The sequence below is a fragment of the Stegodyphus dumicola genome, chromosome 7 (genome assembly GCF_044657685.1).
Source record: "Stegodyphus dumicola isolate Sdum_Otavi_A_Nest chromosome 7, ASM4465768v1".
Classification (NCBI taxonomy): Eukaryota; Metazoa; Arthropoda; class Arachnida; order Araneae; family Eresidae; genus Stegodyphus; species Stegodyphus dumicola.
Genome location: NC_140774.1, coordinates 141,022,435 through 141,049,440, shown reverse-complemented (window position 1 = coordinate 141,049,440; position 27,006 = coordinate 141,022,435). Strand labels below are relative to the sequence as shown.

The following is a 27,006-nucleotide window of genomic DNA, read 5'->3' as shown; positions in this document are numbered from 1 at the left end:
ATTTGCATACTCTGGCATATTTAGAGATTAAAAACATCACATAAATTCCTTGCTGTCGTCCACATGCTAAATAAGAGATTGTGTTCACTCTTTAATTGGGAAACAAAATCTGATGTGTACACCACAGGACTTCCTTGTACGGAATATTAACCAGTTAACTGCGAGGCTCTCGTTTAAGAGTGCGCACTGTTTTGTGTCGCCAGAATCGAGCCACGACGAGTATATTCGTCAATCACAGAGTAAGTTGCGCTAGTAAGATATTGGATGAAAAAGATGGGTTTATTTTATAAAATTGAGAATTTTATTACTAATATTTACTTATTTGGTTATCGTAATCATATATTACATGCATATTAAACTAAAAACGCAATGAGTTAAATTAAATATTATACATATAAAAGTAAGAATTTAAATTCCTGCTGTGGAGTGATATTCAGCGAAATAGGGTACTGCACACAATGGGACTTTGCAAATATAACACCAGTAACGCGATTCCTTCCTGATCTTACGTTTGTAGCAATGCGAACACCTTCGCGTAGGGTTGTTTTTTTTCGATGTTCCGAATATATAATCCGGAACATGATTCCCGCCTAACTGGCTTATATTACGTCTAAATAGCCGAGTTTGTGTCGATTTATTACTTTCAATTGGATACGTCGCAAAAATGTCTTCGATAAATTTGAGCAAAAAAAAAAAAAAAAAAAAAAAAAAAATGATACGCGATAATGTTCCATTATTTTTTTTATATAATATGAATGCACTCAGACACATAATGTCTAAGAAATGGAGAAATATCTTTTTGTAGTACTTTTTGAGTCGTTTTCTTGCTGTGGAGTACGCTATGATAATTCCATCGCTCATATCCACTCCACCCATTTTTTTATTATAATCAATGACTAGCTCCGGTTTCTTTGTTATTATTTTTCGTTTTTCAGTTTCTATTACGTTGTCATTATGTACACTACTTACTGAATAAACCTCCCTCTTATCTTTCTATTTCATTATACGCATGACGAGTATACTCGTCAATACACAAAATCGAGCCGCTTCGCCATAAAGAGTATATTCGCCAATCATAAATACACATTTTTAAAATTAAATTATACACATTTCATTAAATTATACGCATTTTTCCAGCATTCCATTTAAACTTATTGAATCGTCTCCTTATCGAACCGTTTACGAAACCTATCCATCACCTGTGTCATGTTTTCGTTGTTATGCTTTCGTTCATGGATTCAGACACTTTTGGGTAAGCGCTCCTCTAAAGTGAAGTCACTGGTATCTGCCATTGTTTTTCACCAAGCACAGAAAGGCCAAACAATGAACTGGTCAGTGCACAGAACCTTATTCTCCTTCTCGGGCAGTGTATACGAGCCAGTTTCCCTTAGAAAGTCCTCCACAAAGGCATCCCTCGCCTTAGGCAGATAGCCCTAGTGTGCTTTCCCATAATTAAATACACCTTCTCGGGCAGCCAAGTGGCAGTTATGCGCCAATCATGATGAAATTCAGATCAGGAGCACTGCCGTATTGATCAGGATGGGAGGTTCAAATCTTAAATATCTTACCATCTCGTTCTGTTACACGCGCCATTAGTAACAGAGCATGCTTGAAATACGAAAAATCAATAGTACACCCTCGTCGGGATTTGAACCATGGATGTTCCAGTTTGCCAGATGAGCATAGTAACACCTTGCACGAAATACCACTCAGTTGAAGGAGCTGAAATATAGTAATTCCTTACAGGTGAAAAAATAGATTATGTTAATTCATTAATAAGACAGATCGTGTAATTTTAATATCGTAAAATGGAGTGGAAGGATATTATTTCTATGATTTACCTCAGAGGACCAAAACGGTAGTTTGCAGAACGAGAAATTCATAAACTGAGTTTCGTGATATTACGAAATTTACCTGATTACACGATATCTTCTAAAACATATTAATTAATAATTTCTATTTATTTATTTTTAACAACGGTTATGAACGTTAACAATGGTAACAACGGTTATTTTTAATAACAGTCATCGGCGCACAGCACTTTAAAGTAGGCCTTAAAATGCCTACTTTAAAGAAATAAACTATACTTGCAAGCATAGTTTATCCCACGGGATTACAAAGGTATCGGTGAAATAAAGTATAGTGAGCTTTCGTTTTACCCGATGATATTCATTTCCCAAGAAAAGGCTGGTAACACTGAACTCTCAATACATTTTTTTTTTCAAAATTATTTATCTTCAACGTTATAGAACAACACGCGCCAAACATTTTTTGCTAGAAAGATACAAGCATCAATTTACACTGGTGTGCAAAAATTAAGGACGAAGTCGAAAAATTAGCATATCAGCTGAACGAAGAGGCAGAGCGGACAGAAAGACCAATCCAGGAGATTAAGTAAGGTGATGTACGGTAGCACATGCGCAGATTATGCAGGTAGACGTAATGGGGGAGTGTCTGAGTAGTATAAAGCATGTTGTCGGTGTAAGATCAGTATTTCTGGCTAAGAGATTGCACGCCGTATAGCAGTTAAAATCACACCGAGTTGAGCGAGAAATAGCGAATAATCAATCTGTTAGACGACATCTGGATGCTTTTACCCGAGGTCGAATCACTGGGAAGTTGGAGGAAGGCCGCAGTGTGACAAGTGTGGCTGCAGAGTTCGGAATTGCTCACAGCATCGTTTCACGACTTTGGAGACAATTTCAAACTACAGGAACAGCTATCCGGGGGTTTAGTAGTGGTCGTCCACGAGGAACCACACCGCCAGAAGAAACAGGCGGCAGACAGCGGGAGAAATCGCTAGACACACGACACAGACGACTGGACGACCGATATCGCGTTTTACCGTGGCCAGAAGACTGCACGGTGGTGGTCTGTTTGCACGACGCCCTGTACGGTGTGTACCTCTAACGCCTGCCCATCGGAGAAGGCGTTCTCTGTGGTGCCGGGAACACGGAATTGGAGAGACAATGAATGGGGACGAGTACTCTTTACAGATGAGAGCAGATTCAGTGTGAGTAGCGATTCTGATCGCATACTCATCTGGAGAGAGCGGGGAAGCCGCAATCATCCCTCGAACATCATTGAAAGGGACATGTATGGAGGTGGCGGTGTTCTCGTTTGGGGAGGCATCATGCTTGGTAGTCGTACAGACCTTCACATCTTCGACGCAGGTTCAGTCAACGGGACCCGTTGTTGTAACGAGATTCTTCTTCCATATGTGCATCTTTTTAGAGGCGCTATGGGTCCGCAGTTCCTTTTCATGGACGACAATGCACCATGTCATCGCACAGTAGCTGCCGAACAGCTCTTAGAGAGTGAGGATATTGAACGTATGGATTGGCCGGCACGATCTCCGGATCTCAATCCCATCGAGCATGTATGGGATTTTCTAGACAGACGCTTGGCAGCTCGTACCTTACCACCAGTAACGATTCTGGAGCTTCGATTGGCGCTGCAAGACGAATGGGCAGCAATGCCTCAACAACTCATTGACACCCTCATTCTCAGCATGGGCAGACGCTGTGAAACCTGCCTAGCAGTCAGGGGAGATCATATCCCCTATTAAAGACCGGATGTTTCTTGCTGGACACCCATCACAGGGATGTTTCAGCCTTCAGTCGCATTGCGCTCCATGCTACTTTTTCAATAAAGCTTATTTTTATCCCTCTGATTTCTCTTTTAGTAAGTGTTGCTTACATTACTCATGTCCTTACGTATTGGGGATCTTACGGTATTAAATGTGTTGATTTGGAAAGCTTTTGTACAAAGTTATATTGAAAAAAACCGTCTCATCCTTAATTTTTGCACACCAGTGTAATACTTCTTGAAAGAAAACATACTTTTTATATCAGCTTATTTTGAATAAAATGTCCTTTGTAAAAAGAAAGTTTTCTGAACGTCAGAAATATATTTCCTAGGTTACTTATCTTGCTAAACAAAGAACGGAAATGAATGATACACTTTAATTTTTTTTGACAGTACTTACTTTGAAAACAAAAACACTCTTATAAACTCAATAAACAAATATGGCACAAATATTGCCACAAAATATTGTTTGGCACGTGTTGTGCTGTAATGGAAGAATTCTAGAAACATAAATGAATCTACTCATCTAAAAACACAGTGATAAAAAATGCAGCAGGATAAATTTAAAAAAAAAAAACTGATTAATAATAATATTAGGCAGAGAAGTATTATTTGGCAAATTTAAGAATTTCAGAATACGATTTTTCAAATTCTCAGATATTCCGTTCTTCGGAGGAACAGATTTAAAACAATAAGCAAATAGCTATATGGAAAACATTAATTTGCATGCATTTTTCGTGCATGAGTTACATTCGCTTAGTATTTAGTTATGATTAGAAACATATCCGCTTCCAGTGAGTGGTTTGTTTTCACTTTAGCAACAATTCATATATGGAGATATCTCCCTTCCCACCCCCAACCGTTCCGAAATAAATTAAAAGACGAATTCTAAAGTTTAAAAAGTGATGCCAATATCCAACAAATACTAAAACATTATCTTTTGCAGAGATCCTTAAAAATTATCCTTTATAAAAACAGATTCCTAAAAATTATCTTTTGTAAAGACAAAGTCCTAAAAAATTATCTTTTATAAAGAGTCGTTTCACATAGTGATGTTCGCTTTGTGCAAATGGTATATGTTTCATGGGAACAGGATTGTTGGAATTTTTGTAACCACATGGATATCCGCCTAAGGTTTGCGAAGCCATCCTGGAAGAAATTTTAAAGGAAACTGATTCGTTATTTGCCTTAATCAAGGTGGAAAATCACGAAAAATCCCATGCCATCCATGAAAAATCCCCCTTCATCTTAACCCAAATGGTGTTCGCGGAAAAAATCGCGGCAAAAACATCGCTGGCAAAAACGTCACGGAGAAAACAACGCAAAGCGAAAACTACCTCCATGGTCGTAGTAGAAAACATCGTAGGAGAAAAGAAAGCAAAGAGAAAACGCCGCAGTTCCAAAACATCGTGGTCGAAAATAAAGCGGTTCAAAAACTTCGCAGTTTAAAAACATGGTCTTCGAAAATATCATAGTAAAAAATAAAGTACTTTCAAATCATTGCATGACGATAACATCACACATATTAGTTTTTCAGGTTTTAAAAGATGTAAGTGCATTTTCGCATAATGATTTGAGAGCTCAAGAAGGAAAATGTGATATTTTTACTTCTGTTTGAAAATGTAAGAAGAAAACTTAAGCATTTAAAAACTGCAAATAAGGTAGAAAATTTACCTAATAGAACTTTTAAATTGGCATAGTTAATTAACAAGGGTTATTAATAAATTAACAAGGGTTATTAATAAATTTACCTTTTTTAAAAAAGTTTTACTGATAATTTTTCATGAAAAATACAGTCTAAAAATGTTTAGAAAAAGGAAGACAAATAACTACATGAGGTTAACTCTATATAAATTGCTTAGTTAACTATCAAATTATTTTCTTTCACGTTTGTTAATCTGTTATAGTTTTAGTGAAAATTATAGCTTGCTTTGTTTCATTTTATTCTTGAAATGTCGTTAACATTTTTACCCACTTTCTTTTTGAGCTCCCAAATCTTTATGCGAAAATGCACTTACAACTTTTATAACCTGAAAAACGCATGTGTGCGATGTTATCGTCATGCGATGATTTGTAGGTACTTTATTTTTTACCACGACATTTTCGACGATGATGTTTTTAAACTCCGAAGTTTTTGAACCACTTTATTTTCGACCGAGATATTTTGTATCACGACTTTTTCGCCTTGCGTTGTTTTCTCCGCGACGTTTTCGTCTGCGATGTTTTTGCCTCGATGTTTTCGGTTGTAACCATTCAAATTTCCAATGTACCGTTCACCCGCCGATGGACACATTTCATGTGACAATCATTATAATGATTATGAAGTACAGATGAGATACAATGAAAAAATGATGAAAGCGGTATATATCGTTCCAGCGTTACATATACCGAATTGAATAAAAGTGACATACTGATAAACTGCAATTTGTATACTATATGCAAATCATTTGCAACAGTGTAAACATATGTAATTCACTAATAAGAAATTACTAACATACTTAAGTAAAGCGTAAACGTAGCTGTATCATAGAGTGTACATTGCATATTTGGGGGAACTATTGAAGAAGCAATTTCGATAAGACTTTAGTTTGGTTTACTTTAGTTTCTTTGATATTGGCAAAGCAGGTTAGGCCTATTTGCCTAAGGCATCATACTAAAACTGCTCATCATACTAAGGGCAAAGATGCCTTCTCGGGGGAGTTTTTAAACGAAATTGGTTGGTATTCACATCACACACGGGGAAAACACGAAAGCGCCCATGCTCGTTCGCTTGTACTCGAACCCAGGTCAATTAATAGCCTTTAGCGACTTTACCGCTGAGCCACTGGTAGGCCCCGTTTCCATAATGCTATAAAATTATTGGCATCTCTGGAACATTATAAATTGGATCAATATTAAGCAATGTACAAAGACATGCAAATAGGTTTGATCATTTAGATACATGCTGTGTTGAAATAGCTTCAAAATATGTATAACTTGGCATTTAAAAGCATACATGTGTAATTTAATTTGATGATACATTGATGTTTTAGCTGAATCACCAAATATATTTTCGTTATTTTCCAAAATTTCGAAATGGAGTTATGTCAATAAAACTCGTTTGACGTTTTGGCAATCATCTTCATATTTAATAAACTTTTCGAGATTATCTATATGTATTTAGCTGCTAGTTTAACCGATGTTGTGCTTATTAAATGTACGTGATCAGCTGCATATTATTTGAGACCAATTTAGAATTCAAAGGTTGGCAAATATTCCTTGTTAGCAGCATGCAAGCAGCACAAAAACAAACCCGCTGAGTAATGTAAACAGAAAGGTACTTCCTATGTATTCAGACATTTCTTTAATTCAACTTCGTCAATTCATATTTTTACAGGCTTAAAGTATTTTATAATTATTTAGATACTAATTAACCATATTATGATAAATAATAACTTGTGAACAATTAAAAGAATTTCTCGTATGTGTCCTTACAGTATATACTGAAAATTCTAAGTATAAATTCTCAGCAAATTTTTGAAAGCGTAATCTAGAAAGAATACTACCGATAGTGTGGGCTTTTCAAGATTCCTGCTCCCAAAAATCCTAATGCGGCATTTTCTGTCCTTCGAATTAAAAATGCGGTGAATGATAATTCACTTATCTGGCCGAAATGAGGTTTCAACACCTTCCTTAGTTGCGTTTTATGTGTAAAGAAATTGTAGTGAAGTAATTCTGTTGAATACATAATTTGTTGATTTCTTCTCTATCCGCCAAATGGTGCCACCGCGATGTAAATACTTTCAGTAAGTATATGAAGTTTTTAGTATACATAATAGTTTCAGTAAATTAATGCGCCCTTGAGGTGAAGACAAAACTGTCATTGGAGCATTCCTCGGTCTTGCAAAAATTTGAATAGAAAAGCCTAGATCTCACAAGCTTAAAGCCAACAAGGATTGTGCGTCTGTCTCATCTTCTTTTAAATATAAACCGTCCAAAGCTTAATGGCTTGCATACTAAATTTAGCATTGATGCAGATATTAATACTTTCATGAATGTAATTAGGGACGCATATAATAAGACTACAACTGTATTCGAAGCAGCACTTCAATTTGAAACTCCTTAGGGAGATTAAATCGCTCATGGTAATTAATTACAGTCGACTCAAACAATATCACATCACGTGAGACCCGAAGCTGAAATTCATTATTGTTACGAATTTTGTACATAAATAAATGATTTTAATACAATATGTGAAAGTGTTGCATTTTTCTGTGTAACGAAACGTGGAAAATTTAGAGAGAAATGCTACGCCGGAAAAGTAAGAAAGCAGGGTAAAGTTCATTTAAGATTGAGTAAATGAGTATCTCGGTCATTTGGCGAGATATCGGCAAGTTGGAAACGGTTTGGGCAACTAATTTTTGTCACCAAATCTGGCGATCATTCGGTCCCTATATCACCGTAATATTTGTAGGTATTGTAATTGAATAAATGTCATTGATCACTATATTAGCTGTAACCGTTACTCGACCCTAATATTCTCTTTCAGTAATTTCGAGAAGTAGAAAGTACTAGAAATATCTAGGCGGCTAGGTGAGACCTCTATAAGGGCGGAGGTTAACTGACTCGGTTAACGAACTCTCCCTTTCGTCATGCCCTTATAAAATCTGAAAGCTTTCAGATTTTTGTTATTTTGTAATTTTTTTTATTTCAAATATCTGTAGTTTTCGGGAATTCTTCTTGTTTGGTGACGATTGGTTGATATTTTGTACATATTTATATGGATTTTGGATGTTACTGGTACTGAATTTCGTGTCTTTATGAATTTGGTTCTCAATTTCTTACTTTTTGTCAATAATTGATTAATTTTTCAGCAGCATATTAAACGAAAATAATATTGGAAAAATTTTGTTTTAAAATAAAAATTTGTGTTTCTGCAATATATATATTTATATGTATACTTTATAAGGTATTTCTCCCGCCTACCTAGCGTGCCTTCGTGGTGTAGTGGTTCTGCACGCTGGGCCGCTACTCCAGAGGTCAGTGGTTCGATTCCCGGCGAAGGCGATTGTTCATTTTTCATCTTGCCTGCTTCCAAAAAATACCTAATGTCTCTATAACTTGTATAAAAATGTATTGATTTATATATATGTGTATGTAAATTATTTTATTGCACAGCTGTTTGTGATACAATGTAAATGGCTTACCATATTTTGCGCTTTGATGCACATTTGGCATATGACACCGCGGCAAAAAAGAACCGAATTTAAAATCTAATTTTGTCATGCAGATTTCAGTTTAGCACTTGAACCCATTTTAAGCTAAATAACTATGATAGGTCTACTAATTCAAGATTTAGTCCTCCAGAGTGTAAAACCTTTAATTTAAAACAAGTTCAAAATGGTAAAATCATATGGTAAAAAACTGCTCTAAGATTACTTTAGCCAACGTAATGCCTCTTGAAGGGTTGCGCATGTATTTAATAAAATTTAAAAAGAAAACGTAATTATTCTAAACGCAGCTATGTATTTATTTCACTATATCCCTTGCACACGAAGCTTACAACATACATTTCCTTTAAGTAACAATATTTTCTAGTTGGCCAGGATAAGAATTCAGGGAAATGAAAACCATAAATACCTTAAAGAAATATTCTTCCAGAAGTTAAAGAAATCTTAGATGGATTATTTAACTCGAACCTCTACATTATTACGTTTATTATGGAAGGGCATATTATACAAACTAACATAAATGTATTTTTCAAACCTTATTCTACTACAAACACGTTAAAGTCGAAAGTAATGGCATTCGTAAGCGAAAGAAGACAGACAGGATGAAAACATACAAAAGCAAATGGAATGACGCCATTTTACCCGATGTTTTTTGCTGTGTGATTACCTTTACAATCTCTGCAGCCTATGATCAGCCATCTGTTTTTATTCCGTTATTAGAACTCTGCCTTGAACAAATGAAAAAGGATGTTCTTTAAAAATTATTTAAGTTCTTTATTTATCTGATTAAAACATTGCTTAGATTATTTAATTTTAACAGGACAATATCATATTTTCTCCCTTTCTCTTTTACTATAATTTTACCTTCCGAAAAGCGAGGAAAAATTATGCAAATATCAAGAAAGACATGCCAAAGAAAAAGCAATAAATTTGTGTTTGGATTTCTTTGCTCCTGTTGAAGAGGGACCTTTACCTGCTTGCCATCAAAATCGGTAGAGTTTCGACTGCAATCTACGTCAGCTTGATGCTCTGTCTAATTTTTATGCAAGCAATTTAATTTCCAAAGGATGCGGGTACAGTAAAAACATGCAAATGAAAAGCAGATGGGGATAAAGTACAGGTAACTATCCCAATATCATTCCTTTAAATAAAACTTACATTCTAATAAGAAAACCCAACAATATTAACATTACAATATATAATAAGATATCTTCATTTCTACTTTCCAGTATCTTGAATCTCACTCGTACCATTGCCTCTGCTCCTTCTTGGGCCTCAAATCATCCATAAAAAATTTGGGAAGGTGAATGTGCGGCCGACTTGACAAAATTATCGACTAGATATCAATTTGCCGTGATGGGTTCGGGTTTCGCATTAGGCAGTTCAATAGTTAGAAGAAAAAGATTCGGCGTGATTTTTCTTCGCAAGTAGTTTGAGAGGGTTAGTCTTTGTCAGTAAAACAAAAATAATCAATATGGGAACGAATTTACTTCAAAATTTAGGGAAGCTCGTTCTCTTAAGGGGGAAATTATGTTTTTTAATTTCCAGAACCTGACGCTAAAATGCTCGCGGCGGGGGGGGGGACCCGAGGAAATATGTTAATATTTTCGTCTCGCAAAGAAAATCGCTTCTGATTAATAATTATAATAAATAAAAAAAATCGCAATGGTTACAGATTTTAAATTACGTTCAAACGGGCGTTTTTTTAACGTTCTGTGTGTTACCTTTATTTATTAAATATCACGTTCTTTGCTCTTAAACCATAAAATTCAATTCAGTAACAATGTCGCAAAATAATTTTAAAATGAGCATATCTTTAGAATTTCCAATACACAGTTCCACACCCGCTGGAGATAAAAAGTTTTTTTTTTTTTTTCCCCTGTAGAGTGTATTGCCATTACTCGCTTTTAAATCGTTGAGTTTGTTACTAAAACATTCGTTAAAGTTTTACAAAATATGAAATCGACAATAAAGCAAATTCCAAGTTTCAAATTTGGTCTTCCACATGCCCATAATCGTAGGAGGATTACGTCATTCAAAATTCGATAAGGCGAGAAAAATACATGCATTTATGCAGATTTTCATTATTGAATTTCTTCAAATATAATGCAGGACTTTAACATTTGGTGGCAACAGTTTTAAAAATGAAACGGACATTTATAGTGATTCAACGCAAAATCGCAAAACGAAAACAATAGTCCTTCAGAGACAAAGCGCCTTTGAACTAAAAAAAAAAAACTTTTTTTTTTTTTTGTATGTATAGCATTTTAATTTACGAAGCGATGCAATTATTGATAAGCTAAAATTTTACATTACAATCTTGAGGTCCGTAGCGATAACCTTCTTTGCCATTATTCTCCTATAAAAATAACTACTTACTAATTGTTCGGAAAAAATATTTACCATTAATAAATAATTTTGCAATCGAAGCCATGTAAAACAAATAGATTTTCACGCATAAAATCCGGTTTCTTTCTCCATATCTTATGCTTTCGTGAGTCTTGATCAATTTATGCAGAAAATTTTAAATATTTATATCTGTATAAAGGAGATAAAGATATGCCATTTTCAAATATTTTGCGATATTGCTGTTGAATTGAATGTTATGGTTTAAATGCGAACGATGTGATATTTAATAAATAAGGATAACATACACAGGAAAAAAAAAAAGCTCCTTTGGGCGTAATGTAAAATCTGAGAGCTTTCAGATTTTTTTTTTTTTTTTTTATTTTTTTTTTTTTTTTTTTTTTTTTTTTTGTTTGTGTGTGTGTGTGTTTAATTTTTCTCACATTCCGTGGCTTAACGCTAATCATCGGAAATTTTCATCGTAAAATAGATTTTAAAAAATTCGAAAAGGTGATGTGACCTTTAACCGCCTTTTAAAAAAGGTGATTTGTGCATGGCAATTCCGCGCAAGTGACATTTGCGCACTCATCCTTGCCGGAATAGGAAAATTTTTAATAGGTGTAACTTTTTATGGATAGCAAGTGACACTTCCACACAGCCTGTCAGAGACAATCAATCAGTCTTTTGATTTGTTGACATGATTTTTCTTAGTGTCCATTCCCGTTTCAACGGTTTTTCTGATCGTTTTTTTTTTTTTTTTTTTTTGTGTATTACTAGTTTTTTGCAGTTTCGTGCTAGTTGTAAATTAACAATGCAGATAGTGGCAGACCTACAGCTATCTCCTTGGGGACCTTCTTACCCGAATGATCACATAAAATGTCAACACAAATATGTAGTTAACATTTAATTCAAATTAAACACTTAAAATGATCTGGAAAACAAAAAATCCTGAAACTATACATAAAAAAAAACTTACATCGAACAGACAAACATATATTTAAATAAGCTTACTAATTTACAATATTTTGATGGTTAGAAAAAAAAATTTTTTCAATTATAAAAGAGCTAAAACAGTTTTTTTGCGAGCTTTGACTTCTGAAATGTTTTTTTATAACTTCATCAAAAGTGTGTACAAACCTGGTTCCATCAATGCTAAGAAAGTTTCAGTAAAGGTTTTATGACTGTCGCAGGATTCTCTTATGGTGGGAAATTTAAAATAAGAAGAGTGGGGAAAACTGTTAAAATCAACTCAACGTAATCAAAAGAAAGTTTTACATCTGACATTTACAGAAGAAATTCCATTTCTTTATCCCAATGTCTTTAAAAAAGTGAAACTTTGTCAAGACAAACCAACAAGTCATACGTCGAAAAGTACCACTGAATTCCGTGTAAAAATAAAGACTGCTAAAGGTATTGCATATATACCTTTTCAACTTAATACTGCGAAGTCTCCTGACACTTATTTGTGCCTTTGGTCTCTTGAAAACAGCTCTTTCTAAGCGTAAATCCACTAGAACTGGACTACGACTGACGAAAAGTAGTGGAAGCGCAATGGAAATCAATATCTCTGAAAATTTCACGAAAAACCAATCTATCATGGAAATCACGATGCAGACTTGCTGTCCATGAAAAAGGGGTATTAGATCGAACATTTAAAAAAATATTTTTACATTTTAAACGTTAATTAAACGTCCCTGAAATTGTTTTAAAAATGTGTAAACACTCTCTGAATATTATTATAAAAAATCGATCGATCAATATCGATTATAAAAATATCGCCAAAAAAATAGATTTCAATTTTTTGAGGTTAACACACAGGAATCTTTTCCGGCATCTTCACTGATACTTGCCCTGGTGAATTTTAATAAATTCGGATAACCAATAATTCGGATAATCGATGTCATAAAATATAAAGAAAGTGATAATTACTTTTCGTAACGTTCAATAATATAATGAACATGAGTACTTATTCAATAATAAGTGCAATATTAGATGTTATTAGAACTGTTATTAGATGTGCATTCGTGCGAATATCTGCTTCCTATACCCAAAGAGAACTTCCGGTTAGTTTTAATTCCCCATACGGCATTTGTGTAACCATATGGAATGCTGAGTGTGAGAAAAAAGCAAACCCGGATTTACTTTTAATTCCTGAAACAGATTCTCTTTTTGTGGAATTCGCGATGTAAAATGGTGAAATTCTCCGCTTGTAAAGCCTGTGAAACACTAAAAGCATGCTGTACATAATAACTATTTCTATTTGTAAAGTATTTACTTCTAAAATTGTTGGGAATATTATTTAAAGCAAAATTTCGAAAATAGAACTTGAAAACAAACATTCTTTTAGAATACAAACAGCACCGAAGCAAAATAACAGGGGAGCCCACCAGCGACCGAGCGGTAAAATCGCTGAACACTGATAGTTCGGTCCGAGGTTCGAATCCCGCGAACGGGCTGGCTGCATGGGCGTTTTCGTGGTTTTCCCTATGTGTAACGTGTATACGAGCCAGTTTCTCTTATAAAGTCCTCCACGAAGGCATCCCTCCCCTTAGGCAGACAGCCCTAGTATGCTTTGCCGTATTCTCAATACACACACATACAAAATAACACGAGGTCATAAGAAACTTTTCGTGAATACTGATGAACGAATAGAATTTTATTTCGCAAAGAAGGGTATGAAGCCCAAACATTTGCCGCGGAGAGGATAACTGGCGTGTCTTGAAATGAAAAGTGACACAAAAGGAACAGACATCTATGAGTCGTATCAAGTTTTTTTTTTTTTTTTTTTTTCCTTCTCTCTTTTACAACTGGAGAAGCTTCATCTTTGGATTTTTACATACGTCAGGACCCTAAGGGGACTCATTCAGGAATCTGGAAAGAGCAGGAGTAATGCATCTCCCACTGCATGCCAGAATAACCAACAAAGTATCAAAGTGGCATTAAGTAATGCTCAGTGTAATTGTCATTCGCTTTGTGGTACAAGCCGAAATTGCAAAACAGGGAGCTCATAGAAGAATGAGTATTTCTGTAACAGTCACAAATATTGGGCTACAACGGGCAATAGCTGTTGTGGATATAATGCGTATTGCAAGCTTTCACTTATCCTAAATATGCAGATATACATCAAGCATAACTTCAAAATTCTTTTAAATATCCCTAAAGCCGAAAATCCCATGAATTCAACTACTTGGTTATTCAGCATTTTGGAATGAATTCAACTTCTTGGAACTGACCTCGGTGAATGGAATGCAGTATCCAGGCATCTGTGAATCATTCTTTGTGGAAACAACGTGTATTTTCAAGAAAGATTCATGTCTATTTCCATTAATAGAACAAGCGATGTAATCTTCTGGACTGACTACTTCAAAAAAGAAAGGGCGGGCAATAATTGCTGTTGCAAATGCGCCACCACATAATGACCTCTGGCGAAAGAAGAACCCTAGCCCAAATTCTCGAATTTTGCGCATTAGCAATACCCCCGCGAAGATGGAAATATGCTTTATCATATCACATAATGTTTCAAAACCATTCATCGTCGACATCCATCCAAGCAATAAACTGAAATAGTAATATTTCTCCGCTCTTCTACGAATGTACAACTCTTGAACATAGTTTATTTTATAGGCCTATTTGATACCAAGTCTGATGTTCAAATAGCCTAGTCAGTCATTTAATATTTTAACTTATTTTATACAAGCTGTTCTCAGACATTGGACTGGCGTTTAACATACTGAAAGTTCCAAACATTTTACAAATTTTTAAACAAGACTGTCGTTTCGATAAAATAATTTCACAGAAAAGCGCGGTTTTTTAATTAAAAAAAAAACCATTGCGATTAAATAATCCAGTTTTCATAAGCAACGGAAAGCATATTTAGCGTTTTTTTTATCACATACTGTTTGTAATGTGCATGTGTCACACGTAAAGTATTTTTCATATTTTGATATCGCGCGATGCATATATTTATGTATCACAGAACCATTTAAAGGGAATTTTTTTATTTTATTTTTCTTCACCAAAACAAAATTCTATTGTTTCACGAATATTCACGCAAAGTTTTAAAGCCATTTTGAAAACGCAATGGTTTTCATTTCAGATCATTCGAAATTGAGAACTTCAATCACCTTTAATATAGCTCGATATGTTTTCAAAACTATGCGTGCGTCGAATGTTCACACGCACTTTTCTCATTTTGCGGATTGATGAATTTGACGTAGAAGTGATGATATTCTGAAATACACAGCAGTAGAATGATATAAATCATCTTTGTTTTCATTCATAGCCTATGAGTCAAATCAATTTTGGACTTCTCTTATTACGTCCCGCCAAATTCTCTTGCTGTCTGTCTTTTGTTATAACGTTCTTGCGTAACATCCTGAATAATGAACTTGGATGCGTTCCATATGTAGCAGCAAGAATTCTGATGTAATAATTGCTCCCTTGACAACCAATTTATTTGCAGCTGTGTCACAAAGGAACATTCTTATTATTTTCCACCATTAGGAAACAAAGTTGTAAATTCCCTACAATAATATCATAGCTAAACGTATGAATAAAGTACCAAACGCGTTAAACTTTTCTTGGTGCTTATTTTTTGCAAAAGACCACCTCTCAAAATAACCAGTATTTCTTAGAGCATAAATAAATACTGGCAGTGAACGTGTTTCTAACACGACCATCTGCACAGAAAACGGAAATATTCTGGAAGATAGTTATGGTATTGGTTTAATTTATTTGGAGTATGGCACAACTGGGCTATCTGCCAAAGAGAAGAGATGAAACTGGCTGATGTTCACATTACACGTGGGGAAAACCATGGAAATCCCATGCACCTAGTCCATTCACCGAGATTTGAATATGGGTCGAACTACCTGTGTTCAGCGGTTTTATCGCTTCTGACTGGGCGTCTAGAGCCCACCAGCGGCCGATCGGTAAAGACGCTGAACACTGGTAGTTCGGTCCGAGGTTCGAATCCTGCGAACGGGCTGGGCGTTTTCGTGGTTTTCCCCATGTGTAACGTATATACGAGCCAGTTTCCCTTAGAAAGTCCTCCACGAAGGCATCCCTCCCTTTAGGCAGATAGCCCTCGTGTGCTTTGCGATAACTGAATAATCCAATCCTGATTGGGCGTCTTAGGGAAGTTGCACTGTAACAGAATTATTGAAAGTTTAATTTTATACGAAAACCTCAGAATTTATGTTTGTGTGTACAATTATTAAAAAGACTTGCATTTTCATGCTTTTAATTCAGTTTAACAACTGAAATCTCTATTTACAATATCCGGATCACCAAAGGCAGAATGGATAAGAGTACTGAACATAGGTAGTTGTAGCCTTGTTCGTATCGCAGCGAAAAAGATGCCTGTATGGACATTTTCTTTGTTTCTCCATGTATAAATTGAATGCAAGCCAGTTCCTCACAAAATCCTCCATGAAGGTACTCCTTGCCTCCATGAAGGTACTCCATGCAAATATCCGTAGTGTATTTTGCCAAAATATAGTAATTTAGCCTTACACGTCAACTGTTGATATTAATTTTACGGCGTATATATATTTTATTATTATTAATTATTATTCACATTTATTATTATACGGCGGATATATATTTTGCGGCGGGATAATTTTACGGCAGATCAAATTATAGACCGCGTCTAATAAAACGAAATGTTTTTAACTGATGTGCTGCTAAAAGATTTTCCATTAAGCTTCATGTAGTAAGCCTGGATGTAAACGATAGTCACATTCAAGCTTATGCAAAGGAATTATGCATTCAAAGTGCTTAATTGATTACGGCTATGTGCAAAGGGCTATATCTTCGAAAATGATTTTTGAAGGAAAACTAGCTCGTATTTAAGCAACCCATGAGGTGAACCATAAAAGCTCATTCCTTGAGATTTGAATCCGGATCAAACTATCAAGAGTTCAGCGATTTTACGGCTAGGCGCTGGCTGGCTCATTTTTTACTTAGAGTAAATTTATTACATGAAATGTCATGCTATTTGACCATTCACTACACAGTTTTTAAAAAAAAGATAAAAAGAAAATTTGGACAATGTACTATCATATAGATCGTTGATGGATAATCATATTTCATACCAACATTTCATAATCTTTAGAACTAAGTTTATAAAAATATGTAAATAGAACGTACATGCTTATTATTTTAAATATTTTGCAATGAGTACTTTATAAAGAAACTGATACAAGTTTCGTTCAAAGCAAGTTTCTCTGAATAGAGTAACACACACTGGGGCTATTTGTTTAAAGCAGGGTTTCTTAAACTTTTTTTAGTCGCGACCCCTTTTTATAACTGAGATTGTTTCTCGACCCCCAGGACCCCATAATATTTACGAAAATTTTGTGGGACCACATAAGTATTGCGCAAATCCGACACACGCGTGAGTGAAACTGTCCATTTTTTCACTCGTACTGTAATATACTATTGCACTTTTAGGTCATTAACTTTAATTTCTAATTTTAACACAGAGAACAATGTGAAAATTTTAAAAGACGAAATGACAACGTCGTCGTGACTATGCGTCGAAACGTTTTTTTTTTTTTTTTTTTTTTTTTTTTTTTTTTATCTGTATTGTCGTATCTATATCTATTTTCAGATACATTGTGTAAAAATATTTGGTAATTGTAAAATTATTATAATAAGTTAAAGAAATATCAAAACTGCTAAAATTTTTGGCAACAAGCTGAAACAACATATACAAGCTGAAAAGTGCAAAAACATCCAGGAACCCAGGCCATTAGCCTGGATTAGAAACTAGATCGAACTACCAGTAGTCAATGATATCTATTCAACCACTGGTGGACGCAAATTTCGACAAAACGCAATTTAAAATTCTCATAAAATTGAACTGAAATATTTTATTTTAAAATCCATGAATTAAAGATTATTTTATTGTGTATAAAGTAAAGTTAGCTTTTATAATATTTTTCATAAAATAATAATAAATAAAAGTACAATTCCAGTTAGTTATCCTGGTTTAACTTCCAAACAACAATATGTATCATGTGTAAACGAGTCATGATTTGGCCTATGATTTTGCATAGTAATTAGCAAAGTTCGTAAACATGGAATATCTAAGCACAAACTATATATCTAGATCACAAATTAAAACAAAACTTTTACGATGCCTACGATAGAATATTCACATTAATTGGCTGTTTCGAGAACAAAGCGTAATGCATTTGCATATTACGAAATACATATAATACGAACCATTAAAAAACGAAATTTTGAAGCTATTAAAATAATTATGAGAAAACCAGATTTTTTCACAATTACAGATATTCATATTTCTATCATTTACATTAGAAAGAAAGGCAAAAATATCGATGTAAAATTTCCTGCCGTTTTCCTTCGCGACGCAATTAGTAATAGTATATAAAACGCAAGCAATGAAATTTGAAGGACGATAACCAAAACAAAAAACTTACCCGCCAATTCCGTCTCAAGCATGTGCCGGCTGTTGACAGCGTGCGCCCACGTGACTTCGCTGACGTCATCGCCCATGGCAAAACAGAGAAATAAAAATTCTGGAAGCAACACTTGAACAATTAAAAGGCAACCAAAAGGTGCCATTGGGATACTCGAAACTTATTCTTATCTAAGCACACTTGTGTAAAACAGCTTATAAAAGATATAGCGTATTGTTTCCAGCAGCACTACGGCTTCAGTCAGATTAAGGGTTGCTATGAAATGTTTTAGCGCCAAGTTGTAATGATTGTCGCCAATTTGCAATTTTCAAAAGCAGCGCATATTTCTGTACTTTTTTTGCTTTCGATTCCCAATTCCATTTTATTAGGAACTTGGATTAATTACATATTAATATATGCAACTAATAAAAGTGAGTTGTTTGTTTTTCCGCATATGTTATTTTAAATGTTATAAATAAATATTGGTTTCACCGTTAACCATTCATTTTTAACGGAGATTTGAAACGTATCATGATGCACAGTAATTAAATTATATATGTATTACTCCTAATAATTATAAGTAGTGAACACAGAATAAATATTTCGATAAGCCATAAGTGATGCAATTAGTAACATATTTCTCCCCTTTTAGAAGGGAAAATATATATATATATGCTACGGTAACATCAGTTTATGATACCTTTCTAAAATTAAGCGGGGATTTGAAAAATAAATTTCTGAGTTTTTTTTTTTTTTAACGATTTAAGGTTGTAAGACGCTTTTTTAATGAAATAAAAATACGTAAATCATATTATAATCAAATCGGAATTCTGAAATTTACTTTTGAAAAAATAACGCTGAAGGCATTTATTTTTATAAAATTAAAACTGTATTATTTTCTTACATCACTGATGTTTTTAATACTATTTACGACTTAAAATTCTTTGAAAAGACAAATATATATAACGGAATACGTTGTTTTCAAATTTATTTGCAAAAAGTATTTATTATACATTAAAGAAATTACTTCAGTTTTTGTTTTTTATTTTTTCAGTCTTTTGTTTTATATCTTTCAAAATTTGCTTTCAGTATATAAACCAATAATTCATAATAAGAATTATTATATAAACCAATAATTCATAATAAGAAAACTAAATTTAAATTACAACTACACAGTCAATTTTTAATTTAAAACTAATACCAAAAAAAAACTTTTTTAATTAAAAGTCAATTTTTTTTTTAAATTATAAAATAAAAATGAAAATAGATTTTAAATTTAGTAGATTTTATTTAATTAATTTAATTTTTTAGTTCTTAACTCATAAAATCACCTATGTGGTTATAATTTATTAACTTAATTATTTTACGTCAACATTAGCAGCAAATGTGCAGAATTATTGTTTTCAAAGTCAGTCTTACATTTTACATTATATATTAATGTATATATATGTGATAAAAAAGAGAAAACGACCAAGCAATATTATTAGGCGTAGTACGTAGATCCATATTAAAGAGAAAGAACACTGATTGCGGAGAATACTAAAATGATGATTCACAATGAATAAAAAATTTGGCAGTCCAGGCAGTTTTAGTTTTAAATTCACATTTATAACTACAGTTCACTTGGCACTGTAATCGTGCTTATTTTCAGAACATTTACATTTTTGAACTATTTTACTATTGCGATAGGAAGAGAACACAGCGAAATAAAATTACGTCCAAGCAGCAACAGAGACACAAGCGAAATAAGCATTTATCTAATATGGCAGCTTACTAAAAAGGAAGGCTTTGGTTTACAAAAGTTTCAGTCTTCAAGAGTATAGGTTCTAAAATAACTATGTCATCAGCGTTACGCGAGCTTCGTGGCGTAGATTAACCTAGAATACAGTACAGAAATGTTGTTAGTTTTAGGATAGAGAAATGAATGAGATTTATTAAAAAATTAAAGAGGAGTCAAGAAGCTATTAGTAAATTAGATGGCGCCGCACTCTGCTAGACAGAACTACTTTGTGCAAAAAAAAAAAAAAAAAAAAAAAAAAAAAAAAAAAAAAAATCGCAGAGAGGCGGCCGTGACTACATAAGACGTATAAAGAAATTGTCCGACGTTAGAAAGATGAAAGAACTTTTATTTTCTTTATTGCGACAAATTTCCTGTAAATATTCATGCCTCTGTTGTCCACTTTCATAGTGTGTAAAAGTCGTTGATAATCTCCATTCAATGTTCAAGCTAAAATGTCAATTGGACTAGCATATTATTTCTCCTAGCCTTTAAACTTTCAGCCATTTCATGAAGAGTGTTGTTCTCAGGCACTATGGCAAGGTAAGGATCCTTCGCTTGCTACTGACAACGTGCGCTTTAGAATTATCATCTTGACAGAATTTAAATGTATTTTGCCTTCTTACATTTTTTCGTACATGCTGCCAGAAGTTCAGTCACACTGTTATTATTATTGTTATTATTATTAGCATTAGCATTAGAGGTGATATTAGTTTCGATCCTTCACATTTTTTTTTTTTTTTTTTTTTCCGTATCACTTTTCGAATATTATTTCCATGTGCTTATTTTTAAAGAAATAATAGAGTAAATATAAAAAAAAAAATATGTATATATGCCACCCTTTAAAAAGGCGTTCCTTAAATTTAATTTTGGGGCTGCATGCGCAGTTTTTCTTGTGTATAACTTTGCCAGTTAAAAACTGAATTTAATCTAAAAATCATGTTCAATTACATCAGGTTATTTTTCAACTATGTCAGGTTATTTAAACAATACAATGCATAACATTCATTTACTTCTATATGTATTATTATGTACAGTACACTCCCGATTATCCGCGGAATTGGGTGGCGCGGCCGCCGCGGATAACAAAAATTGCGGATAATCCGAAAAAAAAGCTAAAAATAGGTATAGGAAAAGAAAAAAAGGTCATTCCAACTTTTTATATACAATAAAACGTAAAATAAACAGCAGAGAATGTTTAACTAACGCTTAATATTTTAGTATGTCACTCAAAACTAACCTAAAATGCATTTTGTTAATGAAAACAGAAAAGTGCTTTGTATACTTACGAGAGGCGTCAAGGATACACAGAAAAATTAAAACATATGTACTGTTTTAATACTGTAATGTATTATGTAATTACAAAAGCATAACTGTAAAACTACACCTTTTTGAAGAAATCAGTCACTTTTGTTTGCTTCTTGCTTTGGAAGCATTTTCTCTTGATCCGAGATTGCATTTTTCGTAGCATAAGTTTTTCGGCCAAATCCACGTCGTCTTGTTCTTCCAAATAGCTCAGCAATCCGTCGACTTACTGCAAAGCCGCTTCGTGAGTCTTCCGCATCTGCACAATGGACTCTTCTTCGCCTTCACTTCTCTGTCCTTCATTTTCGGTCTTTCCTCTTGCTTTCTTCACAATTTCGTCATCTGTCAAGCGTTCGAAGCCAAGTTCGTTGACGTCAGAGTCCAATCACTCGTTAATGTTTTCAGCATCGACGTTCTCAACACCCGGAACTGTTTTCACCACATCGGCAAGAGTTGCCGTGGAAGGGGTTAGGTTGTTTTTGGCTTCAACATTAGGCATGAGTTTTTTCCATGATTTTATGAGGGTTGACGGTTTCACTGAGTCCCATGCAGATGCTGTCCAAGATTGTGTAGTGTTTCCAAAACTCTTTCAGATCATAACCTTCTTCAATTTTGGTCATTAGCAGCTTGGTTCCGTATGTTCTCTTCATTGTTGCAATGACTCCTTGTTCCATGGGTTGGATTAGCGCAGTAACGTTTGGGGGGAGAAACTTTGCAAAAATTTGTCCATCAGAAGACTTTAGCACGCTTGTTGCAGGGTGAGAAGGTACGTTGTCGATCAATAGCACAGCTTTTTCAGGCAGGTTTTTCGATTTAAGATGTTTACGCACTTGAAAAGGTTTTTTCGAACCATTCTTGAAAAATGTTTCGGTTCATCCATCCATCCTTTTTTTTTTTTTTTTTTTTTTTTTTTTTTTTTCTTTTGTTAAAGTAATCAACGAGCAAATTTTCCATCCTTCTGCCTTTGAAAGATCTCGGTTTTTTTGACTTTCCAGTGACAACAAGTCTAAGTTTATGTTCACCGGTAGCGTTACTGCAAGACATGATAGTGATCCCTTCCTTGATGCTTTTATGACCCGCCGCTTTACTTTCATTTTCAAATGCTAAAGTGCGAGTGGGAAGACATTTCCACAAAAGTCCCGATTCGTCGGCATTGTAAATTTGTTCAAAAGATAGCTCTTCTTTTAAAGCAAATTCTTTAAATTCATGGTGGAAATCGTCGGCTGCTTGTTGGTCACCACTAAGTTTCTCCCCATGAAGTCCAATTTCTAGAATTCCATGTCGCTGCTTAAAACGAATCAACCAACCAGAAGACACATCAAAATTTCCTTTCAGGCCTAACAACTCCAAAAAGGTTTTTGACTTCGCCGCAATGATAGGACCATTTACAGAAGTACCCTCTTTTCGGACTTGAGCTAACCAAGCTGTCAATGCCGTGTCTAGCTCATCAAAGGTAGACCCTTCATAGTTTTTCGCGGTTTCATTGCAGTAGCACTGTCCGACATTGATGCAAAGTTCACCAATTTGTCTTTTTGATTTAGAACGTCACGCGCTGTTGTTTCCGCGATTCCGTAATCCAGTTCCATCTGCTACCTTGTAGCGCTGTTTGCTACTTTGGAAATTAATTCTAGTTTTTGCGCAATCGTCAACACAACCTTCTTTCTTTTTCCTGACATTTTAAATCAGTAACGAAAAACACAAAACCAAAAAGCAGAAGAACTGAGCACAATAAAATATAAGAAATTAACTCGGACCGGTTCGCAAATACTATCAGGCGCAAACTCACAATGGCGAGTGGGAGGAAGTGGACGTGTCAGTAAGATTAAGAGGAGAGAGAGCGGTGGAGCGGGCACTGCAAGGGTGAGTAAGAAATTACTTACTCATCAGAGAGGACGAGGGGAAGGTTCCGAGAAGGCCTGGGATATTTTTGCAATAAATAAGCACGATGTTAGCAAATTTAACGTTTCGCTCAGTTTTGTGAACATTTTTATTTGCTTTACGCTTATAAAAAAAAAAAAAAAAAAAAAAAAAAATTGTGCGGCAGGCACGGATAATTCGCTCCGCGGATAACCGGGAGTCTACTGTATTATAATGATGAAACTTTTATTCTGTGAAATATTGAATCACAAACTTTTTTCTCCATCGTCCTTTTGATGTGGCCAGATATTGCATTGTATTACCAGAAGATTTATCATATTAGGGCAGATAATTACATAAATAATACTTATATTAATTTAGGTAGATAGCCTTCATTTGCTTTGCCATATCTAAATAACCCATCCTAACCTAACTCTTTTTACTGGAGAGTTGTTCAACTGAATTAACAATGTCTTTTAAGGTGCGCCTGTATATTAAAAAGAATATGTACTGAGTAATCGATTAATCGTTTAAGGTAAAACATGGATGGTGTAATGAATCGAATAAATGAATTAGTTACTTAGGGAGTAAGAATTTTTAAAAGCGTAAAACGTTTGCTATTAAATAATGATAGTAAAAAATACTTAAGCTTTTATTATTACTAAATACTACTAATAAAAAATAATAAAATGTTTGCTGTTAAGACGAACATTAGTTATTAAATATTTAACCGGTTATTTGAACTAAAAAATAATGTCAGTCAATTAATGAATTTGTGTTAGCTTTTTATTACCGTTTTAAAAATACGTTGAAAAGCAAGAGAAAATTGCTATTAGCCACCTATACGCACTTTGTTCTGAGGTTTATGTCTTACTTGTTTAAGATAAGGTTGCGAAAATTCGATTCCAGATGTCCAAAATTCCTCGAATTGTGATTTAGCAGTGTAGCAAAGAACCAGATCACTAAAGGAGTCGGAAATATCAAATAATCGTAACTTACGGAAGAATATTGTCCGTAACTTACGGAAGAATATTGTTTATTCAGCTGCACTTTAGACACGTTGTACCCCATAAAACATTGTATGATAAAATTCGGTCCTTTCGTTTCGTCCTCGATTTACGTCATTTTAGTATTTCTGTTAAACGGTCTTCTGTTTCGTCTGACGTAAAGTAGCGATCTTCTGAAAAATAGGTAGTGACATAGGAATTCACAGAACACTAAAATTGTAAAGCAGAATTTTATCTACTCGAATAGGTAGTTGTTAAAAATTATCATTCATAATATCATCTGCTGTGCCGCCCAGTCGGTACAGTCACAATCTGCCATTGGGGAAAAAAAAAAAAAAAAAAATCTCATCTGCTGTTCCCTTTCGCCCGCCAAAAAAGAACAACAGCACATATCAAATTATTGCAAATTATAGGTTATTCGAGCCTTGATTAACCAAAGCTTGGGATTATGCAAAGCAAACCTGTAAGCTGAATACACACTTTGTTTAAATAAACAAGACTCTTGATCACACTATATCAGTCCAAGATTAATCAAAACAATTAAAAAGTAGCTAGATAGGCATTAAACATGAAGAATTGAATTCTGTATAGATAATTAAGAGTGTAATTCACAGAACATAATAGTGGATTAGGTCTACTGAAAACACAGCAATTGAATTTTCTTTTAATGAAGACTTCTGCTGGATATAAATAAAACTAATCTTTCCAATGTTTTGACCTTTAACACGTTTAAGAGTTTTTTAGGTTAAGATTTGAAAGATTCGAATAACAAGAAAGCCCCAAGATTAGATAGAGTGCCCAGGGACTCCCAAACAGAGAAGAATTCGCCACTAAAGAGGGACGGAATTTCATTGTTTCAGGAAGGTTGGTTTACTTGATTATGGTAGCTAGGGGGCTAGCTGCTTAGGGGAAGGGATGCTTTCGTAGAGAACTTTCTAAGGGAAACTGGCTTGCATATACGTTGCTCAAGGAGAAAACCACCGAAACGGCAGCCAGCCCGTTCACCTGGAATCGATTTCAAGTCAGAACTACCAGTGTTAAGCGATTTTACCGCTCGGCCGCTGGAAGGCTTAGTTTTGGAAGGGAATGTGGTCAGCCTGATTCTACTTCCTTCTTACTGTGTCTTTAAAAAATAATCTAAATCGAAATAAATATTTCCTCAAGTTTGGGAAAGAGGTATATGTGCGTTGGGCGGATTACCTTCAGACGAAGTGGTGACATGTAGGAGTGGCAGTGGTAACATGTAGGAGGAGGTAGAGTACCTAAGCAAAACAGCTTGAGAAACTCTGATCTGATTTTCTACCTCCAAAAACAATTTTTTTGTTCCTGAATTCCAAGATTTTTAACTTGCCAGAGCTGTGATACTGAATATTGAAGGGCAAATGCATAAATTGTAGCTAAAAAAGTAAAAGTTTTTTTTTAATGGAACGTAACTTTGACGGACTTTAAAAAAAAGGCAGTATAGATGAAAATTTATATGAAATGATGCGTTTTTGTTCAATTTTATTTTATTTGTAACTTAATTGCGAGATACACAGTTCATATTATAATGTTAACACAACGATTTTTGTTAGATCTTACTAAACTTAACGAGTACATAAAAGTTACAGCTTTTACTATTATCTTATAATAATAATAATAAAACTTAGTGAATGCCTTGAAGTATACAGCTTTTACAATTTTATTACATTTACAAAACATTTATATCTAAATTATAAATAGGCGAACTTTCGGCTAGTGAACACTTACGAGAAGAAAGTGTTTGTCCGTTATCAAGAGAGATGGAAAACGTATAATGTTCCTCACTACTCTGTCTATTCTCAACGTAAAGGAACCTAGTGAACTATGTAGTGACTTATCGCTGGGTTCACATGTATAATGACAAAGTCCAGAGAAGGGTTAAAATACCCTTTTATTCAAAGAAATATTCAGTTGATTCCTTCTCGGACATACAGGAAAGCCTCCACTCGGGCTTCAAATTCAGATAAGAAAAATAAGAAGTTAATTTAATACTGAACTAACCTAACTTAGCCGAAGCTATACTCAATTACCTAACGTAGTTGGTTCTTAATTAAATTAACTGGCGATGATCAACAGGCACAAGCAATACGGCCGAGCGTATTGTACGTTTAATAACGAAGTAGTCTGATGGCAAACACGCGCAACTAACGACTCTGAGTGACTGTCTGAGTGACATCAGGTAATAAGAGTTAAGAGTGTCTTAAAAGAAACAAGCGACAGATGACAAGAGCCTCAGTCAGTCGTTCCGTCATATGCAGTTGTTGAACTGGTATCAAAACAAAGAAACTGCATACGAATACTATTCAAGTGGATATTCAAAGGCTGCAATTGCTCGGGATGACACGTGGCAGCTTTCTCTATCTGCAAGAACGATGCCACATGTCAGTAGCTGCAAATCTACTTACTCCCGATCTTGTAGTCTCTGCAAGAATTATATCTTAGGAAACTTTATACGGAACTACATACAG

At 34.4% G+C, this 27,006-nt stretch overlaps 1 protein-coding gene and 1 non-coding gene across 2 annotated transcripts in view; one reads left to right on the top strand and one right to left on the bottom strand.

Annotated features, from left to right (window-relative positions):
- Positions 1-18,816, bottom strand: part of LOC118195034 (menorin-like) — a 248,185-nt gene extending 229,369 nt beyond the window's left edge. Inside the window, exon 1 of the mRNA XM_085820871.1 lies at positions 18,593-18,816. Within this exon, the coding sequence (XP_085676997.1) occupies positions 18,593-18,737 (145 nt within the window). The 5' untranslated portion in view covers positions 18,738-18,816. The remainder of the gene's footprint in view (positions 1-18,592) is intronic.
- Positions 8,561-8,634, top strand: TRNAS-GCU (transfer RNA serine (anticodon GCU)). The gene has a single exon. It is a non-coding gene; the product is annotated as a tRNA-Ser (tRNA).
- Positions 18,817-27,006: the final 8,190 nt, after the last annotated feature.